The sequence below is a fragment of the Bos indicus genome, chromosome 23, assembly GCF_029378745.1.
Source record: "Bos indicus isolate NIAB-ARS_2022 breed Sahiwal x Tharparkar chromosome 23, NIAB-ARS_B.indTharparkar_mat_pri_1.0, whole genome shotgun sequence".
NCBI lineage: Eukaryota > Metazoa > Chordata > Mammalia > Artiodactyla > Bovidae > Bos > Bos indicus.
The window spans coordinates 39,817,754-39,840,704 of NC_091782.1; the positions used below are offsets into that span (position 1 = coordinate 39,817,754).

Genomic DNA, 22,951 nt, shown 5'->3' on the forward strand with positions numbered 1-22,951 from the left:
GTTGCCATTTCCTACTCCAGGGGATTTTCCCTGATCCAGGGATTGAACCCACATCTCCTACATTGGCAGGTGGATTCTTTACCACTGAGCCACCAGGGGATGGTTTGAGCTTAAGTTTGCTTCAAGATTGCTGGGTTCTTTGTGAAGTGTTTTCCTCTGCCTTTCCCTGAGTTATGAGTTGTGTTCTATGCATAGCTGGGAATAGGAGGGGAAGATGGTGGTACTTGCTGCCATGTGGACCTAACCCACTGCAGAGCTGCCTGTTATTCAGGATTTATCTAGAGAGTTCATGAAGTACCGATGCTGTTTACTTCCCAGGCCACTCTGTTGGGCAAAAATCACAGGTGTTCACTTACTTTATATGAACCCACTGGAACAGAATACAGTACCTCCTGGGATGGAAGGCCTCGTGTGGGAACTTGGTGATGCAGTTACCAACTTTTGAGGCCAAGCTCTCTTAAATATGTTTCATTAAATTGATATATAAACTCTTATTGAGTATATCAGTGTACAATTACATTTACTATTTCCTATCATTACGGCAAATATATTCTTTCTAGGAGAACTCGATAGGGTATAGATTTTTTTTTCCTGAGATGGAAAATGATGAAAGTTCAGAGAGGTGAATGGGTGTACGTGCTCAGTCATTCAGTCATGTCTGGCTCCTTTGTAGCCCTCCAGACTCCTCTGTCCATGAAATTTCCCAGGCAAGAATACTGGAGTTGGTTGCCATTTCCTACTCCAAGGTATCTTTCCAACCCAGGGATCAAACCCATATTGCTTGTGTCTCCTGCATTGGCAGGCGGATTCTTTACCACTGGTGCCACCTGGAAAGCCCCGGGTGTACAAATGGCTCTGCAGTTGAGTGAGTTTTCACAAAGTGAATGCACCCCTGCAACTGCCACGAAGGTCAGCGAGGACTGTGTCACCGTCATTCATGCTCCAATCTCTACCACACCCTTCCTTCCTAAAGTAACTACTGGCCTGACTTCTCACACCTGCAGATGAGTTTGGCCAGTGCTTGGATTTGAACTCATGTTGGTCTGGGCCCAGAATACATGCTCTGTCTGCTGCTCCTGGATTCAGGTTTTTCAGGGGAAATGAATGTATTTCTCTATTGTCTGGGGACTCAGTACTTGGCCCCACCCTTGGTAGGTGGGTCATAGTATAATAATTGAATTGAACTTGCTTTTCTCTCTGGGTGAAGGGTCCCAGGAAGGCATGGGCGTAGCTCCTTTTGATTCAAAATGATTCTGGAAAAGTCTCTCCAATCTTCTTTGTGCTACTGCCTTGACCCTTGTGAACTGGCTTGGGAGGGGGGACAGGTACTAGAGGGAAAAGGTCTAACTCCATTCTAGTACTTCAGCTCATAAGGGAGTTTTTTCTTAAACATTTGCTTTGTGCACCATCTTCTTGGTCTGGAAGGGGTTATGGTTGAACCCAGGGAGGGAAAAGTCATTTCTGTGTGGTAACATCTTTGCTTGCAAATAATGAAGAGAACTAAAGTTATAGAGTGCTTTACTGTATCTGGCTTAGCATCCTGCTTTCCCTTGCTACCAGATGAATGTTTATTATCCTTTCTTTACTATTCCTGAGGTTGATTTAGTCTTGATGAGTTATTTTAATGTGAATTTGTGAATTTCAACATCATTCGGTATCAGAATATACATCTTCCCAGTTTTATTACGTTTGTTTGAAAATCATCCTTGTGAATTTATGTCTGTTTATGATGGGCTCCTGAACCATTCAGTTCAGTTCTGTTCAGTTGCTTAGTTGTGTCTGACTCTTTGTGACCCCATGGACTACAGCACGCCAGGCTTCCCTGTCCATCACCAACTCCTGGAGCTTGCTCAGATTCATGTCCAGCGAATCGATGATGCCATCCAACCATCTCATCCTCTGTTGTCCCCTCTCCTCCTGCCTTCAATCTTTCCCAGCATCAGGGTCTTTTTCAATGAGTCAGTTCTCCTCAGAAGGTGGCCAGAGTATTGGAGTTTCTTGCTTCAGCATCAGTCCTTCCAATGAATATTCAGGACTGATTTCCTTTAAGATGGACTGGTTGGATCTCCTTGCAGTCCAAGGGACTCTCAAGAGTCTTCTCCAACACCACACTTCAAAAGCATCAATTCTTCAGTGCTCAGCTTTCTTTATGGTCCAACTCTCACGTCCATACGTGACTACTCGAAAAACCATAGCTTTGACTAGACGGACCTTTGTTGGCAAAGTAATGTCTCTGTTTTTTAATATGCTGTCTAGGTTGGTCATAGCTTTTCTTTCAAGGTGTTTAATGTTCTCAGTTTAGTTCATTGCAACTAACAGTTAAGTGAACCTCTTGGTGGCCGAGAGTTTGGGTGCTTAAGGTTACAATGAATTGGAGAAACAGATACATGTAATTTTAATGTTATGATGATGTGTTAGCATAGAGCACTGGAGAAACACAGGCAGTTGAGCAGTGAATTGTGTTGGGAGTTGGGGTGGGGTGGATGGAGCAAGACTATGCTAGGTGACATTAGAGCCCAGCCATATCAGATAAGCCATATCACCCAAGACAGGCGGGTCATGGTGGAGAGGTCTGACAGAATGTGGTCCACTGGAGAAGGGAATGGCAAACCACTTCAGTATTTTTGCCTTGAGAACCCCTTGAACAGTATGAAAAGGCAAAATGATAGGATACTGAAAGAGGAACTCCCCAGGTCAGTAGGTGCCCAATTTGCTACTGGAGATCAGTGGAGAAATAACTCCAGAAAGAATGAAGGGATGGAGCCAAAGCAAAAACAATACCCAGTTGTGGACGTGACTGGTGATAGAAGCAAGGTCCGATGCTGTAAAGAGCAATATTGCATAGGAACCTGGAATATTAGGTCCATGAATCAAGGCAAATTAGAAGTGGTCAAACAGGAGATGGCAAGAGTGAACATCGACGTTCTAGGAATCAGCAAACTAAAATGGGCTGGAATGGGTGAATTTAACTCAGATGACCATTATATCTACTACTGTGGGCAAGAATCCCTTAGAGGAAATGGAGTAGCCATCATGGTCAACAAAAGAGTCTGAAATGCAGTGCTTGGATGCAATCTCAAAAACAACAGAATGATCCCTGTTCGTTTCCAAGGCAAACCATTCAATATCACAGTAATCCAAGTCTGTGCCCCAACCAGTAACGCTGAAGAAGCTGAACGGTTCTATGAAGACCTACAAGACCTTTTAGAACTAACACCCAAAAAAGATGTCCTTTTCATTATAGGGGACTGGAATGCAAAAGTAGGAAATCAAGAAACACCTGGGGTAACAGGCAAATTTGGCCTTGGAATACAGAATGAAGCAGGGCAAAGGCTAATGAGTTTTGCCAAGAGAACGCACTGGTCATAGCAAACACCCTCTTCCAACAAAACAAGAGAAGACTCTACACATGGACATCACCAGATGGTCAACACTGAAATCAGATTGATTATATTCTTTGCAGCCAAAGATGGAGAAGCTCTATACAGTCAGCAAAAACAAGACCAGGAGCTGACTGTGGCTCAGATCATGAACTCCTTATTGCCAAATGCAGACTTAAATTGAAGAAAGTAGGGAAAACCATTAGACCATTCAGGTTTGACTTAAATCAAATCCCTTATGATTATACAGTGGAAGTGAGAAATAGATTTAAGGGACTAGATCTGATAGATGAGTGCCTGATGAACTATGGACTGAGGTTCCTGGCACAGTACAGGAGACAGGGATCAAGACCATCCCCATGGAAAAGAAATGCAAAAAAGAAAAATGGCTGTCTGGGGAGGCCTTACAAATAGCTGTGAAAAAAGAGAAATGAAAAGCAAAGGAGAAAAGGAAAGATATACCCATCTGAATGCAGAGTTCCAAAGAAAAGCAAGGAGAGATAAGAAAGCTTTCCTCAGCAATCAATGCAAAGAAATAGAGGAAAACAACAGAATGGGAAAGACTAGAGATCTCTTCAGAAAATTAGAGATACCAAGGGGACATTTCATGCAAAGATGGGCTCGATAGAGAACAGAAATGGTATGGACCTAACAGAAGCAGAAGATATTAAGAAAAGGTGGCAAGAATACACAGAAGAACTGTACAAGAAAGATCTTCATGACCCAGATAATCACAATGGTGTGATCACTCACCTAGAGCCAGACATCCTAGAATGTGAAGTCAAGTGGGCCTTAGAAAGCATCACTACGAACAAAGCTAGTGGAGGTGATGGAATTCCAGTTGAGCTATTTCAAATCCTGGAAGATGATGTTGTGAAAGTGCTGCACTCAATATGCCAGCAAATTTGGAAATCTCAGCAGTGGCCACAGGACTGGAAAAGGTCAGTTTTCATTCCAATCCCAAAGAAAGGCAATGCCAAAGAATGCTCAAACTACCGCACAATTGTGCTCATCTCACACACTAGTAATGCTCAAAATTCTCCAAGCCAGGCTTCAGCAATATGTGAACCGTGAACTTCCAGATGTTCAAGCTGGTTTTAGAAAAGGCAGAGGAACCAGAGATCAAATTACCCACATCTGCTGGATCATCGAAAAAGCAAGAGAGTTCCAGAAAAACATCTATTTCTGCTTTATTGACTAAGCCAAATCCTCTGACTGTGTGGACCACAATCACACACAGGAAACTGGAAAATTCTGGAAAAAACTGGAAAATTCTGGAAAAAACTGGAAAATTCTGAAAGAGATGGGAAAACCAGACCACCTGACCTGCCTCTTGAGAAACCTATATGCAGGTCAGGAAGCAACAGTTAGAACTAGGCATGAAACAACAGATTGGTTCCAAATAGGAAAAAGAGTACATCAAGGTTGTATATTGTCACCTGCTTATTTAACTTATATGCAGAGTACATCATGAGAAACGCTGGGCTGGAAGAAGCACAAGCTGGAATCAAGATTGCCGAGAGAAATATCAATAACCTCAGATATGCAGATGACACCACCCTTATGGCAGAAAGTGAAGAGGAACTAAAAAGCCTCTTGATGAAAGTGAAAGAGGAGAGTGAAAAAGTTGGCTTAAAGCTCAACATTCAGAAAACGAAGATCATGGCATCTGGTCCCATCACTTAATGGGAAATAGATGGGGAAACAGTGGAAACAGTGTCAGACTTTATTTTGGGGGGCTCCAAAATCACTGCAGATGGTGATTGCAGCTATGAAATTAAAAGACGCTTACTCCTTGGAAGGAAAGTTATGACCAACCTAGATAGCATATTCAAAAGCAGAGACATTACTTTGCCAACAAAGGTCCATCTAGTCAAGGCTATGGTTTTTCCATTGATCATGTATGGATGTGAGAGTTGGACTGTGAAGAAATTTGAGCGCCAAAGAATTGATGCTTTTGAACTGTGGTGTTGGAGGAGACTCTTGAGAGTCCCTTGGACTGCAAGGAGATTCAACCAGTCCATTCTGAAGGAGATCACTCCTGGGTGTTCATTGGAAGTACTGATGCTGAAGCTGAAACTCCAGTACTTTGGCCACCTCATGTGAAGAGCTGACTCATTGGAAAAGACCCTGATGCTGGGAGGGATAGGGGGCGGGAGGAGAAAGGGACAACAGAGGATGAGATGGCTGGATTGCATCACCGACTCAATGGACATGAGTTTGAGTGAACGCCGGGAGTTGGTGATGGACAGGGAGGCCTGGCGTGCTGCGATTCATGGGGTCGCAAAGAGTCGGACACGACTGCGTGGCTGAACTGAACTGATATCAGATAATTTGTGTCCAGATAGACCATATGAGGGAGCAAAGAGTTGCAGACAGAGGAAGGAGAAGGAAATCTGGCCTGAAAATTCAGGATTTAATTGGAAGGGAGCAGTCCGGTGTGGTTTAGCACATGATGGACATAGAACATGGCTGGAGGTGATCCAAAAAGGAACTGTTAAGGTAGAGCTTAGCATGTGCAGCAGCTGGAATGCTGTATTCAGGAGTTTTGATGTGATTAGACAGTAGGGAGTAGGCGTGGGGTGGAGGAGCAAAACTCTTTTTTAAACGGCTTTATTTATCAGTCTATGGCTGCGCTGGGCCTTCGTTGCTGTGTCCAGGCTTTCTCTCATTGCAGACAGTGGGGGTTGCTCTCTAGTTGGGGTGCATGGACTTCTCATTGCCGGAGCTTCTCTGGTTGTGGAGTACAGGCTCTAGGGCATATGGGCTTCAGTAGCTGTGGGCTTAGTTGCCCCAGGGAAGGTGGGGTTTTCCTGAACCAGGGTTGAACCCTGTGGCTTTTAAGTCAAGAAACATTCATTTATTGTGTGTTCATTCAACACTGGCGACAGTCTCAGCTAGTGGTGAATGAAACACACATGACCATCCTTATTCTCATGGGGCTTTCCGGCTTGTAAGGGAGACAGTGGTTAATCAGATGATCATATATCTTTATGTGTACAAGTTGATGAATGTTCTTAATGGCATGCATGCATGTGTGTGTGTACATTGCTGGTTTATACCATAGGATGATCCTCTGAAGGAGGCCAGGGAGTGAACAGGAGAAGGTGGAAATTGAAGCCTCAGGCATCAGCAGGGAGGGTTCTGAGCAGAGCACTGGGACTGCTGATGCCTAAGGAGTAGAGGGAGGAAGATAGGCTGAGCAAGAGCCTTGGAAGAACTGACCAGAGAGCTGGGAAGGAAACAAGGAGAATGGAAGCCAAGGGAACAAAGTGTTTCAGGAAGGGAGTGGTTGGCAACAGGATGATTTATATTTTAGGAAGATCACTGTGTAAACAGGATGGCTTGTGAAGAGGAGGATCTGAGTGCAGGACCTTACAGGTCCGCGGTTCCCAGCTCTGGGTGCACGTTGTAGTCACACCTGCCACATGTATCCCTTATCAATGAAATTAGAATATCCGGGGGTGGGGCCAGTTACTCCCCAGGTGATTCCATCATGCTGCCCCAGTTGAGAACGACTGCAGTGGTCCAGATGAGGAAAAATGAAGGGCTGAGAGCCGTGCGTGTGCAAGTGAGGAGCAGGGATGTGCTGGGAGGGAGGTGGACCAGGTAGGACTTGGCGGCTAATCGCATGTGGTGGGTGAGGGAGAGAAGAGAAAGTCGATTGACTGCATGCACAATGATCTGATCCTCGGTGGTTTTTTTTGGTTCTAGATACTCCTTTTTTGTAGCAATGGGCTACCTTACAATCTGCCACATCAGTCGAATCTACATCTTCCACTACGGAATTCTCACTACAGATTTTTCTGGGTGAGTATCTTCATTTGCGTTGGGGTGGTTGGGTGGCTGACTTTGACTCAGTCCCCTGGGGTCTGTAAAGATCGAGAACACAGGTATGAGTCATCAGTGACTTGGTTAAATCATTTGGTGAGACAGTGCACGTGAGGTTGAGGGCGGTGATTTGATTGCTCCGTAGGATGGTGAGCTCTGCCGTTGTCGTAAGGCAGGGTTGCCAACCACGTGCCGTGGGCTCTGTCTGGGCTGCCACTTGATTCTGTAGTTATATTGGAACATGCCCAGGCACTTACTCATGTATTTGTTATCTGCGGCTGCTTTTTGCACTATGGTGGTAGCACTGAGTAGTTATGACAGAAACCATATGACCTTACAGAAGCCAAAATATTTCCTATCATGCCCTGTACAGAAAAGTCTGCCAACCCCTATTCTAAGGTCCCAAATACAGCATTGGTGTTTTATCTCTTACTAGTTAATAACACAAAATTCTTCCATAGGAGCTGATAAACATTGGGTTGGCCAAAAAGTTCATTCGGATTTTTCCATGTGCTGTTACAGAAAAGCCAGATGAACTTTTTGGCCAATCCAACAGCTGTTCTGTGAGCCCCATTGAGTGACCCCTGGCTGCTCTGGCCTTCCCAGGTCCCCTCCCCACCTCCCCCAGACTTCTGGCAACCAGAAGGGTAATGCATAGCAGGGGTCTCCATCCTTGTAAAATTTTGTCTGTCACTGTGGCCTTCACCCGGGGGGCCACCCCTCTCCTAGTGGGTCGCCTGGTGAAGGTGATGGTGAATCAGTGAACAGTTTGTGCTCTGTTGATGCTCTTTCAGGAACAGCTTTTTGAGAATCTTGAGGAACAGGCACTAAAGGAGAGATCCTCCTCCTCACAGGTCATGTATTCTCCACGTCACTTCCTTAGGAGTTCGCTTTTCATCTACGCAGGTGGCCTGAGGTGACCTGCCTTTCATGGGCTGAGTTGGTAGAGAGTAATCAATGAAATAAGGGCTACAACTTACCACTCATTTGTATGAACTTCCCAGTTGTGCAACTAAACTCTCCCATTGTGACGAGACTTCAGGAGGCGAAGTGTTGCCTGGAACACAAAACCTGTTGCCTTGAAACTTCCACAACCCTAGTTTGGTCTCAGACTGGCTTTCTGGGCATAAGTTCCTCTTACCCTCAGTCCTCTGGGTTTTGCCTTTTTCTCTTTGAGTTGCATCCTTTCTTTATTCCTTTCCTCCAAGATTGTGGACCACTGTTTTTCAGTTTTCCTGAAACAGATTCACAAACTTCTTTCTGTTTTTTTTCAATGATGTGTATGGCTAGCAAAATATGGAAAACGTGGGAGCAACAAAGATTAGCAACACAGTCGCAAAGTTATAGCATTAAAAGTAATTTCAAAATGGTGGTCATAACTCTCCTTAGAGTTTAATCAATAGACTTCAGTTTTTTTGGTTTAACCCCAGAACTATGTCCCCCGTTCCCCATACTTAGAAGAGCTTCTGGTCTGTCATAGCGAAAGGGAAGTCGTTCAGTTGTGTTCGACTCTTTGCGACCCCATGGACTGTAGCCTACCAGGTTCCTCCATCCGTGGGATTCTCCAGGCAAGAATACTGGGGTGGGTTGCCATTTCCCTCTCCAGGAGATCTTCTCGACCCAGGGATTGAACCCGGGTCTCCCACATTGGAGGCAGACACTTTACCATCTGAGCCACCAGGGAAGAACACCTGGCATGTCATAGGTGTTCACTAAATGAATGAGTTAAATACTCTAGTATTTGAGAAAGCCAAAAGGGTGTGAGGCAGGATTATAAACATGAAAATCTTGCATTAAGATTGCTTTGCAAGCATCTTTGCTTCCCCTTACCTTCTAAATCCGTGTTGGAGAAAACCACTCCAGAGAAAGTGGATGGGGATTGTGTAAGAGCAAAGCCATCATCGATCAGATCCACACTCCAAGGAGTGGCTTGGGTTCTGCCTTGGAAGGTACCTTCATTCACCATTCAGCAGACCTGACTGAGAACCTGTAGATGGCAGGCGCGATTATAGGAGACAAAGGTGAGGAAAGACTGAGGAAGAATGCATGTGCAGTTACCCTTTCCAGGTTTGTGTAGGGAGGCCGCATGTTGAGCGCGTCACCATGAACTGGTTTGACGAGCGTTCCCCTAATTCGTGTCCACTTGGAGCCTCAGAATATGTTCTTATTTAGAAACAGGAACTTTGCAGGTGTAATTAGTTAGTGTGAGGGCATGCTAGATTAGGATGGGCCCTAAATTCACATGGCGGGTGTCCTTATAAAATGTCCACAAGAGAGAGAGAGATACACAGGGGGAGGGTGGCCACGTGAAGACGGAGGCAGAGATAAGAGTGATGCAGCCACAAGCCAAGGGACTCCAGGGGCTGCCGTCTGCCCCAAGGAGCCAGGGAGAAGCATGGAACATTCTTCGTCAGAGCTTTCAGAAAAACCCAGCTCTGCCAGCACCTCGCTTGTGGCCTTTCTGACCTCCAGAACTGGGAGAGGTTATGGTGGCTCTAGGAGATAAATATCCATTGTTCTGATTTCATACATATATCTGCTGACTGCAGTCCCCAGCTCTTGGTCAAACAGGACACAATGCCTCCCTCTCCACATTCCTCCCTGCCTTCATGACATCTCCAGTGGTTTTGTCCGTAAAACTCTCGAACGGTTGTTACGTCATTTTTAGTATAATTGCAATTGTGGAAAGTTACCAAAAGGGAAGGATAGAGGGCAAATTATGGGAAGACAGTCATGCGTTTTTGAAACGGGGTGGATTTGGGGTTTGACAGCACTGGAGGATGGAAGTTCCTGTCCACTCCACTGTCAACGGCGTAGGCGAAATTGTGCTACATTTCCTTATGTGGTGTTTATCCTCTGGCATTTTTGGGTCTGCTTGTGTTAAGAAATCTCTTCTTTACATATAAAAGTGCAGACTGTTTGAATTAGAAAGGACACTTCTGTTAGGGAAAGGAGACAACGAAAATGTGTCTGCTCCTGTACATTGAAGGTGATTTAGAGCCCTAATTGGCAAGTGACCATACTTTATTCAGTTCCTGGAAGATATGTGTCTTTTTTTTTTTTTTTTTTTTTTTAATTATAGGGCATTCTTAGGCAGCAGCATTATTTTTTCCCTGTCACCCTAAATGCACAGTGCCTCACTGATATAGATCCATCTTCTTGGGTAATGTCAGAAACGTAAATGGAGAGGTACAAACTAACCGGAAATTGACACAGTGTTTTACATCACACATGGTCAATAGGAGAGATTCTGACGGTCTGTTCTCATTGTGTTAGCTGCTCAGTCATGTCCAGCTCTTTGTGACTTCATGGACTGTAGCCCACCAGGCTCCTCTGTCCATGAAATTTTCCAGGCAAGAATATCGGAGTGGGCTGCCATTCCCTTCTCCAGGGGATCTTCCCAACCCAGAGATCAAACGTGCATCAGATTCTTAACTGTCTGAGCCACCAGGGAAGCCCCAGTAGGAAACCGTTCTCATGATGAACATGCAAGCAACCAGCAGTTCTCTTTCAGAATGGAATTTAACACTCCTGTTTATGTTGGTCTAAGAATCTTATTTAGGATTTTGTTGAGGAGTCAAGCAGTGATTTGAGGTTACACTTGGTGTTTTAAGGCAGCAGCCTGATGTGATAGCTGTTCTCTTCTGAGCACATGTGCAAACCTATGTGCCTAACACTGTTGTTTAGAGCAAGAGCACAGAGAGGAGGTGACCAAGATTGGATTATGTCCGTGTTGTTACAATGAGGTGTGTGTGTTAGTTGCTCCGTTGTGTCCAACTCTTTGCAACCCCACGGACTGTAGCCCACCAGGCTCCTCTGTCCATGGAATTCTCCAGGCAAGAACACTGGAGTGGATTGCCATTCCCTTCTCCAGCAATGATGTATATGTGTTTCTAATTTGGGGGAGCACATAAACTTGTACTTCAGATTACTCTGGGTCTTGAAATTTTATCATTCTGAAAGTAATCAAAGCTGGTGTGAATGGCGAGCGTGACGCGCAAGATTCACTTTTATTAGTGATGTTGATGTCATTTGTGTCAGTACACACGGGGCCAGCGCCCTCCGTGTTTTCTCTGTGAATGCAGGTTATTAAAAATATGGGAAGATTTAACTGTTCTCCCTGGGGAAGCTCAACAATTACTTGTAATAAAGCTGATACTTGATTCCTTTTAAGTCTGTGATAGTGAACTGATTGTTTTTTTGCTCACAGAAGGGTGCAAATCGAGTTTTCTTCTGAGGGAAACAGCAAGAAGGAACCTTAATCCTTTTGCAGACAGGGCCAGATTCAGGCAGATAATTGCCCTGTCATCAGGATGGCAGTTTGAGTTGCTCATGTTTTTTTGAAAACATCATGAAATGAGAACTTTTATATGCTGCTAGTGGGAGTATAAATTGGTACAACTGTTCTGGAAGGCAACTTAGCCACAAATTTTAAGCAAGAAATTTTTAAAAGTTTATATCATATTATAAATTCCTAGGAACTGAATTACCTGAAGGAAATCAAATTTATTCATATGTGTGTTCAACTCATGAATAGTGCAACTTGTCCATCATAGTGCAAAATTGGAAACATCCTAAAGGGTCCAAAAGAGGTGAGTGGGTAAATTGGGACACTAAACGGGGATTCCTCGGTTGTCCAGTGGTTCAGGCTCCGTGCTCTCACTGCTAAGGTCACAGATTCAGTCCCTGGCTGGGGAACTAAGATCCCACGAGCCACATGGTGTGGCCAAAAAAATTAAAAAATAAATTCTGGTACTAATATGCATCCATTAAAAGGATGCCTTCAAAGAATATCTAATAACACTGGAAATGCTTACAATATAATGGAAAATCAAAACCACACCAAAAAATACGTGTATTGAGATTCCATTTTCATGAATGTGAACATGTGTGGGGGAAAAAAGAGTGGAGGGAAATAAATACTAAGACAGTGATTCTGTCTAGGGTTGGGGAGTGGTCTTTATTGGTGATTTCAATAATTGTTTTTTTTAAATTTTATATAATAAGTTCTAAATGTCATGTAAATATAATACAGTTGAATGCACACTGTGCATGCTTCTCACAGTGAGCTGCAGCCTACACCAGTGGAACAACAGCCATTTGTGTTCCTGGTTATCCTGTTGGGCATTCTAGAAATACCACTCACTCACACCCCCTGGGGTAGGAGAGCTCGTTTGCCCTGTTGTTCCATGGGAGATGTTTTCCTCTGTTGGTTTACTATAATCCCAATCACTGACCTGATCAGCCCAGTGGAAATAGGGGGTCTGTGTCTTAGATTATATTACTTTTTGATTGAAATGCAACATGGATGGTACTATGATATTTGAGTTTTATCCTAAGTCAGTAACTCTGACGTCTCAGTAAGCTGTGCTGTCTGAGTTTGGCATCTGATCTACCCATTGGCTTAAATAAATTGATGAATGAAAGAGTGTTCAGAATGGACATCCTCTGAGCAGGAGCGTATGGCTCCATTCCTTACAGCCACAGGAAAGTAAGAATGGAGGAGGAGTCTAACCCCATTTCCTTTCCTACAGGTTGCCAGTGTGTTTTATAAGCCCATGATCCCACATGTGAGTTGTTTCTTATTTAAGTTGCTAGAACTTTCTTCAGATACTTCAAACAGAAACACTATATTATTGAAAGTATAGTCTTGGTGATGAGTAACAATATTTGACCCATAGCTTCTTTCTTTTGCCCCCCTAGAAGGGAGATTTTTTTTCATCAAGAATGATAACAATATGATTCTTACATAGACCTAAAGGTACAGATTTCATGTGGAATAACTGTTATTCATTTACATTGATGCAGATATTTACTATTATGCATTTTATTAGTCTGGGTTCTGTGAGAAGTGGATGCCAAGGTGGGAACAGAAGTATGAGATTTGTTGGGTGAAATACCTGTGAGGGGAAACATGGAGGTAACTGAACAGGGAGGTTCTTCCATCTGGGGGAGCCATCAGATGGACATGCATGTCTGACCCCTCAGATGGACAGGAAAGGAGGGGACTGAGGTCTTGGACTGCAGTGCAGTTCTTGTAATATTTCAGCAAGTTCAGGGATAAGTCCTCGAGCTCGGATCCCCAGCTGAGGAGCACCATACCTGGCCTGGAGGGCCTGCTGGGTACCCAGCTGTGCTCAGTCATTGACTGGACACAACCTCAGGAGGTGTGGGTTCAGCACCAACAAGGCGATGGAACCAGAGGATGGAGCTGGAGCCCGTCAATTACGCACCCCCAGCAGCCAATCAGAGAGCTGCTTTCTCATGCCCATTATTTCTGGGAATAGATACTAAATGCTTTGCTGAACGTGTGCCTAATTGTGAAATACATTAAATCTAACTCCCTGGTAAAGGAAAACAAATGTTACATTTCTTAAAAAAATTTTTTTTTAATTTTATATTAGAATATGGTTGATGAGCAATGTTAGTTTCAGGTGTATAGCAAAGTGACTCAATTATAAATATGTATCCTTTTTTCAAATTATTTTCCCATTTAGGTTATTACAAAATAGAGTTCCCTAAGTTATATACAGCAGGTCCTTGTTGGTTATCTATTTTAATTATAGCATTGTGTACATGTCCCTCCCAATCTATCGCCCCGCCCCCGACACCTCATTTTCCCCACTGGTGACCATATTCATTCTCTAAGTCTGTGAGTCTGTTTCTGTTTTGTAAATAAATTCATTTGTATCAATTTTGTAAGATTCTGCATATAAGTGATATGATATTTGTGTTTCTCTGCCTTACTTCACTTAGTATGATCATGTCCATGTCCCTCCATGTAGCTGTAAATGGCATCATTTCGTTCTTTTTAATGGCTGAGTAATATTCCATTATATATATATACACACCGTATGTTCTTTATCCATCCATTTGTCTTCTGTAAAGAGAGAAGACCAAGCTAATACTGTGACACATTTTCTTTATGGATATATCAATGTTATAAACCCTTTAAAAATGAAGTTATAAATTAAATGAAATGTAGAAACTAAGTTTGCAAAGTGCATGGTCATCAGAATGTGTGTCTCAGAATACAAAAAAAAATTGTGCTGGGCTTTGTGTAAAGAAGGCTGGGAGCTTAGGTCCTATTACTGATTCCTCAGACTTAGTCTTACAGGATAAAAAGGCTTTGGGGAAAAAAGGTCATAGTTGGCAACCACTTGGAATGTGATGCTTAGAGTGAGTCCCTTTCAAGATAAATAGCTCTCTGCATCTGTTATACATTCTGGGTTAGAAGTCTGGTAGAATATCAAGAAGATGAGCTGTGAGGTTATATTGGGTCTATAAGGCCAAATTGCTCTTACAGAAAGTTTTGATGTATCTTATTTTTAGGACCCAAACCTCCATGTTCTTGAAGCAGTTATTTTTTTTTCCCACTACATAAGAGTGTAATCAAAATCAGTGTCAGCTGTGAGCTGTCTTGCTGCCCTAGAGTGACCACCCTGGGGACCCCTGTCCGCCACTCCCATTTCTCCCCAGTCCCGGAGAGCAAGCCACCCCTCCCTTCCACAGGCAGACCCCTCACTTCCCCTGCTCTTCACCTTTCACAGTGTGAGGACTCTTGTTTCAAATCTTGGCAGTGGGGCTTTTGCAAATGAGATATAAAGTTGGATGTAGGTGTTAAGATTTCAAAGGGCCTTTGTTGACATGCTCTTTAAAATAGTGTATCTTTCTAGCTTATACTGGTAATTTAAAATATTACATGTTTATTCTTTTAAAGAGATGGAAAGTGGAAATGGGGACGAGAGGAATTAAAGAAGAAAATGACCTCAGAGAGAGGAGGCTGAGTACAGTGGACACATCAGCTTTGGCCTAAGGATGCTTTGTGTCCATCCCATCCTCCCACACCTGGCGTGGCCAGAGCTCAGGGCCCAGAGGCTGTGCTGCACCCTAAGGTTATCTCAAGGATGCAGTCATAGACACTGACCAAACCTCAGCTTTGTATGTAAATGAACCCTCAGAACATATGGGTTAGAGATGGCAAATTCAGGAAGAAGCCATGAGGATGGAGATCAGAAAACCAGGCTAAACTTGGAAGGCATGGTAGAGGTACTTTAGAGGAAGGTACGGTAGTTGGGTGGTGAGATTTTATCTTGTCTTATGGGGCAAGAATAGAGCTATTAAAGGTACTGAGCTAGACCAGATGATTGCAAAAACCAAGCTGCAGCTTTATTGAGATATAATTCACGTACCGTACAATTCACCCATTTAAAGGACACAATTCAGCAGGTTTTAGCATATACGCAGAGTGAATTTACAGAGTCTAACTCTTTACAGTGGTTAATTTTACATTTTCATCACCCTCCTACCCAAAGAAACTTGTATGCATTAACTATCACTCCACATTTCCTCCCTTTACCCCAGTCTTAGGCAGCCAGCCATCTATTTCACTTCTCTGTGGATTTGCCTATTCTCGGCACTTTGTATAAATGGAATCATACAGTGTGTGGCCACTGGGTCTGGCTTCTTTCACTTGGCGTAATGTTTCCAAGGTCTGTCCACACTGGAGCATTAGCAGTGCTTCATTGTTTTTTATTGAATTATTGAATATTCTGTTGGATGGACGTGTGTGTGTGTGAGTGTGCTGTGCTCAGCCATGTCCGACTCTTTGTGACCCCATGGACTGTAGCCCGCCAGGCTCCTCTGTCCAGGGAATTTTACAGGCAAGAATACTGGAGTGGGTTGCTATTTCCTCCTCCAGGGGATTTTCCCGGCCCAGGGATCAAACCCACATCTCCTGCATTGCAGGCAGATTCTTTACTGCTGAGCCTCCTGGGGAGGCCCTGGATGGACAAACATATCGTGTTTTATTTGCCCATCAGTTGATGAGAAAGAAAAATATGTCTACACACAGACTTGTACATACATGTTCAGAGCAACACTTCATAACAGCCTGAAAGGAATAATCCAAACACCCATCATCTGATGGATGGATAAATAAAATGTACTTATGTAACATTTGGGTTATTTGGGTTGTTCCTTTGGGGCTGTTACGAATAATGTTGCTTTGAACATGAATGTACAAGTTTATGTGTGGACACATCATGGGTACATACCTAGGAGTGGAATTGCTTGGTCATATGGTCACTCTATGTCTAACCTTTTGAGAAACTGGCAGACTGCTTTTCAAGCATCTGCACCATTTAAAATTCCCACCAGTAATGTATGAGGGTTCCAGTTCTCCGCCTTGTGGCCAAAACAACCTGTCTTTTTGATTCTGGTCATCCTGGTGCTTGCCAAGTGGTGTCTCATGGTTTTGATTTGCGTTTCTCTGATGACTGATGACAGCGAAACATCTTTTCATGTGCTTATATCTCTTCTTTAACATCAATGTCCATTCAGAGCCTTCTAAATTCAGGCCATCTAAACTGTCCATTCAGGCCATCTAAACTGGTTATTTTTGTGTTTTTAATTCGGAAGAGTCCGTTGTGTAGTCTAGTACAGGTTCCTTAGCAGATGTATGATTTTCACATATGTTTGTACATTCTGTGAAATGTCTTTTCACTTTTTCTTGATGGTGTGTGTCCTTTGAAGCACAAAAAATTTAAGTTTTAATGACAGCCATTTAATCCGTTTTCTTTCTCTTTGGTTGCTTGCGCTTTGGGTGTTATATCTAAGAAGCTGTTGCCACATTGAACGTCATGAAATTTTCTGCCGGTGTGTTCTTTTAAGAGTTTTGTAGTTTTACCTCTTCCATTTGGGCCTTTGAACCATTTTTAGTTACTTTCAGTATGCTTTTTATGTGGCTGTCCAGTTGTCCCATCACTATTTGCTGAAAAGACTGTTCTTGCCTCCATTGAACTATCTTGGCACCCTTGTTGACATGGGTGTCATTTCTTAAGCTTTTTTTTCCCCTCAAATTAAGATTGTTGCTATTTTAGGTCACAAAATGCTTTATTTACAGGAAGCTACATTTTACAAATGTGTTTCTTTTTTTTACTACGTGTACACGGAAGAATTGCTTTTAAATAGAACAAACCATGTTAGACCATATTAGGATGAAGAAGCCAACATATATACCCATCCAGGTTGTACCAGGGCACTGGATTGGGTGTTTCCCAGACAAGTGCTGCTTACGCTTAAATGTGCATTTGAATTCCATGGAGATCTTGTTAAAATTCAGGTTCTCATTTTATGGTCGGGGATGGAGCATAAGCTTCAGCGTTTCAGACAAGCTCCAGCAGATGCTGGCAGTGTTGCTTCTGGAACTTAGCTTCGAGTAAAAATGCAAGAGAGACTTTTCCGGGTGATCTTGCTGTTCACTTGTTCTACTTATTCAAGGTGATTTGGAAGGGGAAAATTGTTTTGAATTCCATGGTTTTTGTATTTTACTTAATAACCGTCAAGATGAGAAACTACCAGGGCCAGAGATGGAATAAACATTTTCTCCCGTGGCGATGTGGCCAGTCTTCATTATTTTCTATCTTCCTTTCAGGCCTCTGATGATTGTTACTCAGAAGATCACAACCTTGGCATTCCAAGTTCATGACGGTGAGAACAGCAGCCCTCCTTTTGGGTCTAAGAGTGAGCCTGACCTTCAGAGTTCTTCTTTTCCACTGTATACACAGCCTAAAGTTTAGACAAGGGCTGGCAGATCTTGTTATATCTTGTAAAAAAAAAAATTTTTTTTTGCAACTCAGATTAATCATAGCTTTTTACTTTCCCAGCCGTGACCTACCATTCCATTTCTGAATCTGTAGCCTTTGCTGAAATATTTGCATCAAGAGCAGTAGGTTTTTGGTTTAGCTGTATGATGTTTTAAATTTCAGTTTAATTTTGTGGTACTCTCTGCCCTTGATTTCCAAATCTGTTAAGAAGAAATGGCATCCTTTTTCCTTTGGGCTCATCTCTGAGAAGCTCAGAAGGTAATAAAAGACGAAACAGCATTGGCTAGTTAAGTTACCTTTATTTTTGGCTTGGAAAATTATATAATGAGATTGGCCCGAACCTATAAAAAGCTGGCAAGAGGAAGAATCCTCTGGTTGTCTAAAAACTGAACATTTTCTTCACTTGGGCCCTTGCTGATAATGGCCAGAACGTGTGATTATTTCCAGTGTTACTACCGGTTCCAGGAAAGGAGGGTGGCATTTCCACGCAAGAGGAAGATTTCAATATGGGCTTAAGAGAAGCAGGTGCGATTAGTAAGGATGTCTTCTTTGGGTTTGTAGGGCTCTAACAAATGGTTTCCGATTGTTGAAACTTCTTTATGTGTTGACAGATTGGGAAGATTTAGTCCCCACTAGCGAGTCTTCTTGTTTTTACTTAAAGCTTGAGAACTGGTTTGATTTCATTTTGACCCTGTTTATTCCCAGTTCATACTTGGTGATTAGTCATTCTCTAGAGAACTGAGTACTTTTATTCTGAGGATGGAGTCTTTCTACACTGACCAGCTATCCGAGTTTGCTCAGAATCCAAAGGTTTCCCAGGACAGGAGATATTTAGTGCCCCAGTTGGCAAAGTCCTGGACAAAATGGTGAGAGTTGGTCAATATTTTTGTACCTGAAAAACATTTGATCGTGCTTATAGACTCATACTAGCGCCATAAGTCAATAAGCTAAAATCAGTTTAATTCCTGAGATTGCTGGAGTGGGTAGCCTCTGCCTTCTCCAGCAGATCTCCTGACCCAGGAATCAAACCTGGGTCTCCTGCATTGCAGGCGGATTCTTTATCAACTGATCTATCAGGGAAGCCCTCCTGAGACTGCCAGAGCTGGACTATTTGATGAGATCTTAGAAAAAAGTGAGTGTAATTTTGTTTAATCAACATTGCTTCTTGTTTTTGATTTTAATACATAGGCTTTTTGCCTAAATTTACTTTTTAAAGCGTTCTCAGTTTACCCTGTTTTTTGTTTTTAGAATATCCCTTACATGCTGCAAAATGTTTATTTGCCTTTTTTTCTTTCTTGTGTGTAGGAGGAACAAGTAAATTCCAGAAACACTCTGCCTTCTCTTAGGCATGTTTTTGAGTTGTGTTGGTGGTTGTTGACCGTAATCTGTCTTAGCTAAATATACAGTTTTAAAGTCGAATTCTTTTGCTTTTAAGATGACAGTTTGGTTTCCTTGACTGTAAGTTAACAGACGCATTTTCTAGGAGGCACAAGTGTGATTTGGTTGGGAGTTCTGGCATGGGTACGTTTTAAAAGAAGAAAAACCTCCTGATAATTCTTTGGTGTTTTCCCTGCATTCAGGGTTACATTTCCTTTTTTTTTTTTTTTTTTCCCTTTGGAAGAGGAAAGTGCCCTATTCCTTTCCCATTCCATTCCATTCTCAACGTGTACCAGGTGTGTGTACCCAGCATAATCTGGGTGGCAGTTAGGCGAGTGCAGGCCGCAAAGGCAGGCTTGTGTGTCTCATGTAGCAGGGAAAACCTATACAGCGTGGTAAGGAATATATGCAGTGTAGATCCCTGTTCATACTGGTGAATTAAATAAGGGTAACCTCCGAATCCTCCCCTCTTCCTAAGAACCTATAAAGACTTTCCTCCTCACTCATGTACTTATTGGCGGCTCTTTGATCCAGAGCACTTAAAAAAAAAAAAGGAAAACAGAGACTCTTTATGACTGATGAAATAAAAATGAATCATTTCTTTCAAAGGAGTTTTGATCAGCCTCTTTTAGGATGTAGTGATCTACTTCACTCGAAACCTCTTATTTCTAAATGTTTCTTTTCATAGGACTAGGTCGAAGGGCTGAAGATCTTTCCAGCGAGCAACATCGACTTGCTGTAAAGTAAGTTTGACGATATATTCTTGAGCCCTTTGGGCATCCGTATTCAGAGCTCTTCCTTGTTTATATGGATGTAATATTGTTTATGGAATGAAGCTACTTATGATGGACAATCGGTAGACTGGGTTGTCTTTGGCTTTTATAAGTGGTAAGCTACGATAACCTTGTTCATAGGTCATTTTAAATGGATTTGGGTGTAGTTGTGGGATAGGTTCCCTTGATTAAAGGGTTAGTGGCTCTGTAATTTTCTTAGTTTCCCAGGATTCTCCTTCACTGCGGTTGTTCTGTTTCTTCCAGGATTATTTTTATTGGGCATGTATCTGGAGTTGGGGGACATCCTCAAGAAACAGTCACTTACCTGTGCCCATCAGTATGATTATGCTGGCATGAAAAAAGATAGGATATAGTTTTGGAGAGAGAAATATGGGCTGGGCAAGAGGAGGAAGGAGGAAGCTAAAGTTTGAAGGTGGATTTTGGCCAATGTTATGTGAAGTAGAGAGGGGGTGGGCATCAGAGAGGAAGGGAGGCCGTGTAAAGAGGAGAATAGCACTGATAAGGCTGTAAAATGGCATGTGGGGGAGGGTGGTACAGCCACGGCGAAGAGTTCCTACCAGAGAGTTCAGTTCAGTCGCTCAGTGTCTGATTCTGCGACCCCATGGACTGCAGCACACCAGGCTTCCCTGTCCATCACCAACTCCTGGAGTTTACTCAAACTCACGTCCATTGAGTCGGTGATGCCATCCAACCATATCATCCTCTGTCGTCCCCTTCTCCTCCTGCCTTCAGTCTTTCCCAGCATCAGGGTCTTTTCCAATGAGTCAGTTCTTCGCATCAGGTGGCCAAAGTTTCGGAGTTTCAGCTTCAGCATCAGTCCTTCCAATGAATACCAGAATACCAGGGAGTAGCAGGAGATAACCGGGATGTATGAGAGAGGGTCCCCGCTTCATTCCTTCATTAAGGAATCGGGACTTGGAAGTGATGGAGACAGAACCACCGCAAGAGTCTCATGAACCAACTTCTTTGCTGAGCATCATAGCGGTGTAAACGCTAGAGGGCTAACCCTGTGAGGAATCCTTTTCCCACAACTCTGTCGTTAGAAGAGCATGCCCTTTGGTACTTATTTTTGCTCTCCAATGTTACGATTTTTAATGCAACTCTACTCAGACAATATCACAGCACTTCATTTATTTTTGGTTGTGAGGCATATGGGATGCTAGTTCCCGGACCAGGGATCAGACGCACACCCCCTGCATTGAAAGTGCGGAGTCTTAACCACTGGAGCCTGCCGTTAACACACTAGACACAGCTGGCCTCTGCAGAGTGTTTTCCTGCCGCCACCCTTGTCTGTTGGCTGGGACGTCATGCCCGGAGGCCAAAGCAGACAGGAGACAGCTACAGCAGTAGTTTGTGTGGCCTCTTCAAGCGGAAACCAGTTCCACCCATCATTTGTTTTGTATTTATTTTGGCAGTTGGGAGGGAGTTTTCCCATCTCACACCATCTCGACCAAGTCCCATTAGTCCGGGTTCCCACCCTGCCTGATGTTTATTACCTTCATTTTCTCGGGTGGACAGACAGCTGAGGTTGCCCAGAAAGAATGTTTGTTCCCCAGCCTCAAGGCTGCCTTTATCCCGGTCTGGCCCTCCGCGTGTAGAGCTGCGGTTAGCCAGCAGAGGGCGCCATCGAGTGCCGTGCCGTCTCTGAGCCACTCGCCTCCTTCACTGCCTTTCAACTACATTTCACTCTTAGGTGGGTTTTTAAAGAAACGGAACAAAGAAAGAGCGTGTAGCATTTAACAAGCGACAGAGACAACACCTGTCTTTACAACGGGCGTATTTGCAGATATGAAAGAAAAATCAAAGACTGAAGACTCTTCAACTTTTCACTTTATTTTCGCAGAGCAAAACCCTCCTTTTTGGAATATGTGAGCTACCTTCTCAACTTCATGAGTGTCATAGCAGGCCCTTGTAACAATTTCAAGGATTATATAGCCTTCATTGAGGGGAGACACACACACATGAAGTTGCTGGAAGTGAACTGGAAGGAAAAAGGCTTCCACAGTCTGCCAGAACCTTCTCCTACTGTAAGTTGTTCGGTGCCAAGTATTTATCCAGAGGTCTAGGAAGTAGAGCTTTGCTACCAGGGCTGTCACTTTTAATTGTTCTAATTAAAAATCCAAACAGTTTACCAGAAAGCTTGGCCCATAACTTTTCCCCCCTGTTTAAAATATCAACATTGGTATTTATTTGCAGGAGTTCTCCATGTTGGTGCAACAGGAATTTATTTCACAGAGAAGCTCATTGGCCTGAAATATTACAGCAATTAATCTACTTGCCAACCAGCCAGTATTTACTGCCTATGATGTACCTACAATTGTGTAGTTAACACCTTCAAATGTGTCTTTACGAATAGAAATTCATAGACAGCCAAAGGATACTATGTCATAAATGGTGAAGAGGGAAAGAGTGGGAACCAGAATACATGTGCTTTTTTATTGCAGAGCCTTACTATGGCAAGGGAAACCAGCTTTATCCTGGCATGCCTTATAGTCAGTAAGTTTCATCTTATTGACTTGTAGAAAGTTGAAGGTGTTTTTTTGAAATAATGTTTTAATTTGAAGTGTATTAATCTCACATTAATCAACATGAGGATAACTCATTGAACTTTGCAAATCTGCTGAACATATCCAGATCAGATATCCTATATTTAAGAAAAATTTGTAATCAATGGAAGGAAGAGAAACATTGGAAAGGGAGAAATTGAGGATAATTTAAATATTTTTAAATGCCACTGTTAGGCAACATTAAGTATGTGAAAGTTTAAATGATTGATTAAGCATATGTTTTCTGAGAGTTTGACACAGTCAGGTCCTCTGCAGTTTATGGTGAATCAGAGACCTTTGTGGACAGAATCTAGGAGGGAGGTCACTGGCTGGGTGTCATCTGCGTAACCGCAGGTGCTTACACACAGGGTCTGTCACAGGAGTTCTGTGTCACATTATTTGGAAAATAATGGTAT

General features: G+C 43.0%; 1 protein-coding gene across 2 annotated transcripts in view; it reads left to right on the plus strand.

Moving 5' to 3' along the window:
* The window catches only part of MBOAT1 (membrane bound O-acyltransferase domain containing 1), a 111,026-nt gene that overhangs the window by 61,343 nt on the left and 26,732 nt on the right, over nt 1–22,951 (plus strand). The window contains exons 4-7 of one of the 2 annotated variants that reach the window (XM_070778321.1): nt 7,095–7,190; nt 17,647–17,702; nt 19,884–19,938; nt 21,833–22,016. In XM_070778321.1, coding sequence (XP_070634422.1) covers nt 7,095–7,190; nt 17,647–17,702; nt 19,884–19,938; nt 21,833–22,016 — 391 coding nt within the window. The remainder of the gene's footprint in view (nt 1–7,094; nt 7,191–17,646; nt 17,703–19,883; nt 19,939–21,832; nt 22,017–22,951) is intronic. The other variant, XM_070778322.1, reaches the window with a different exon arrangement.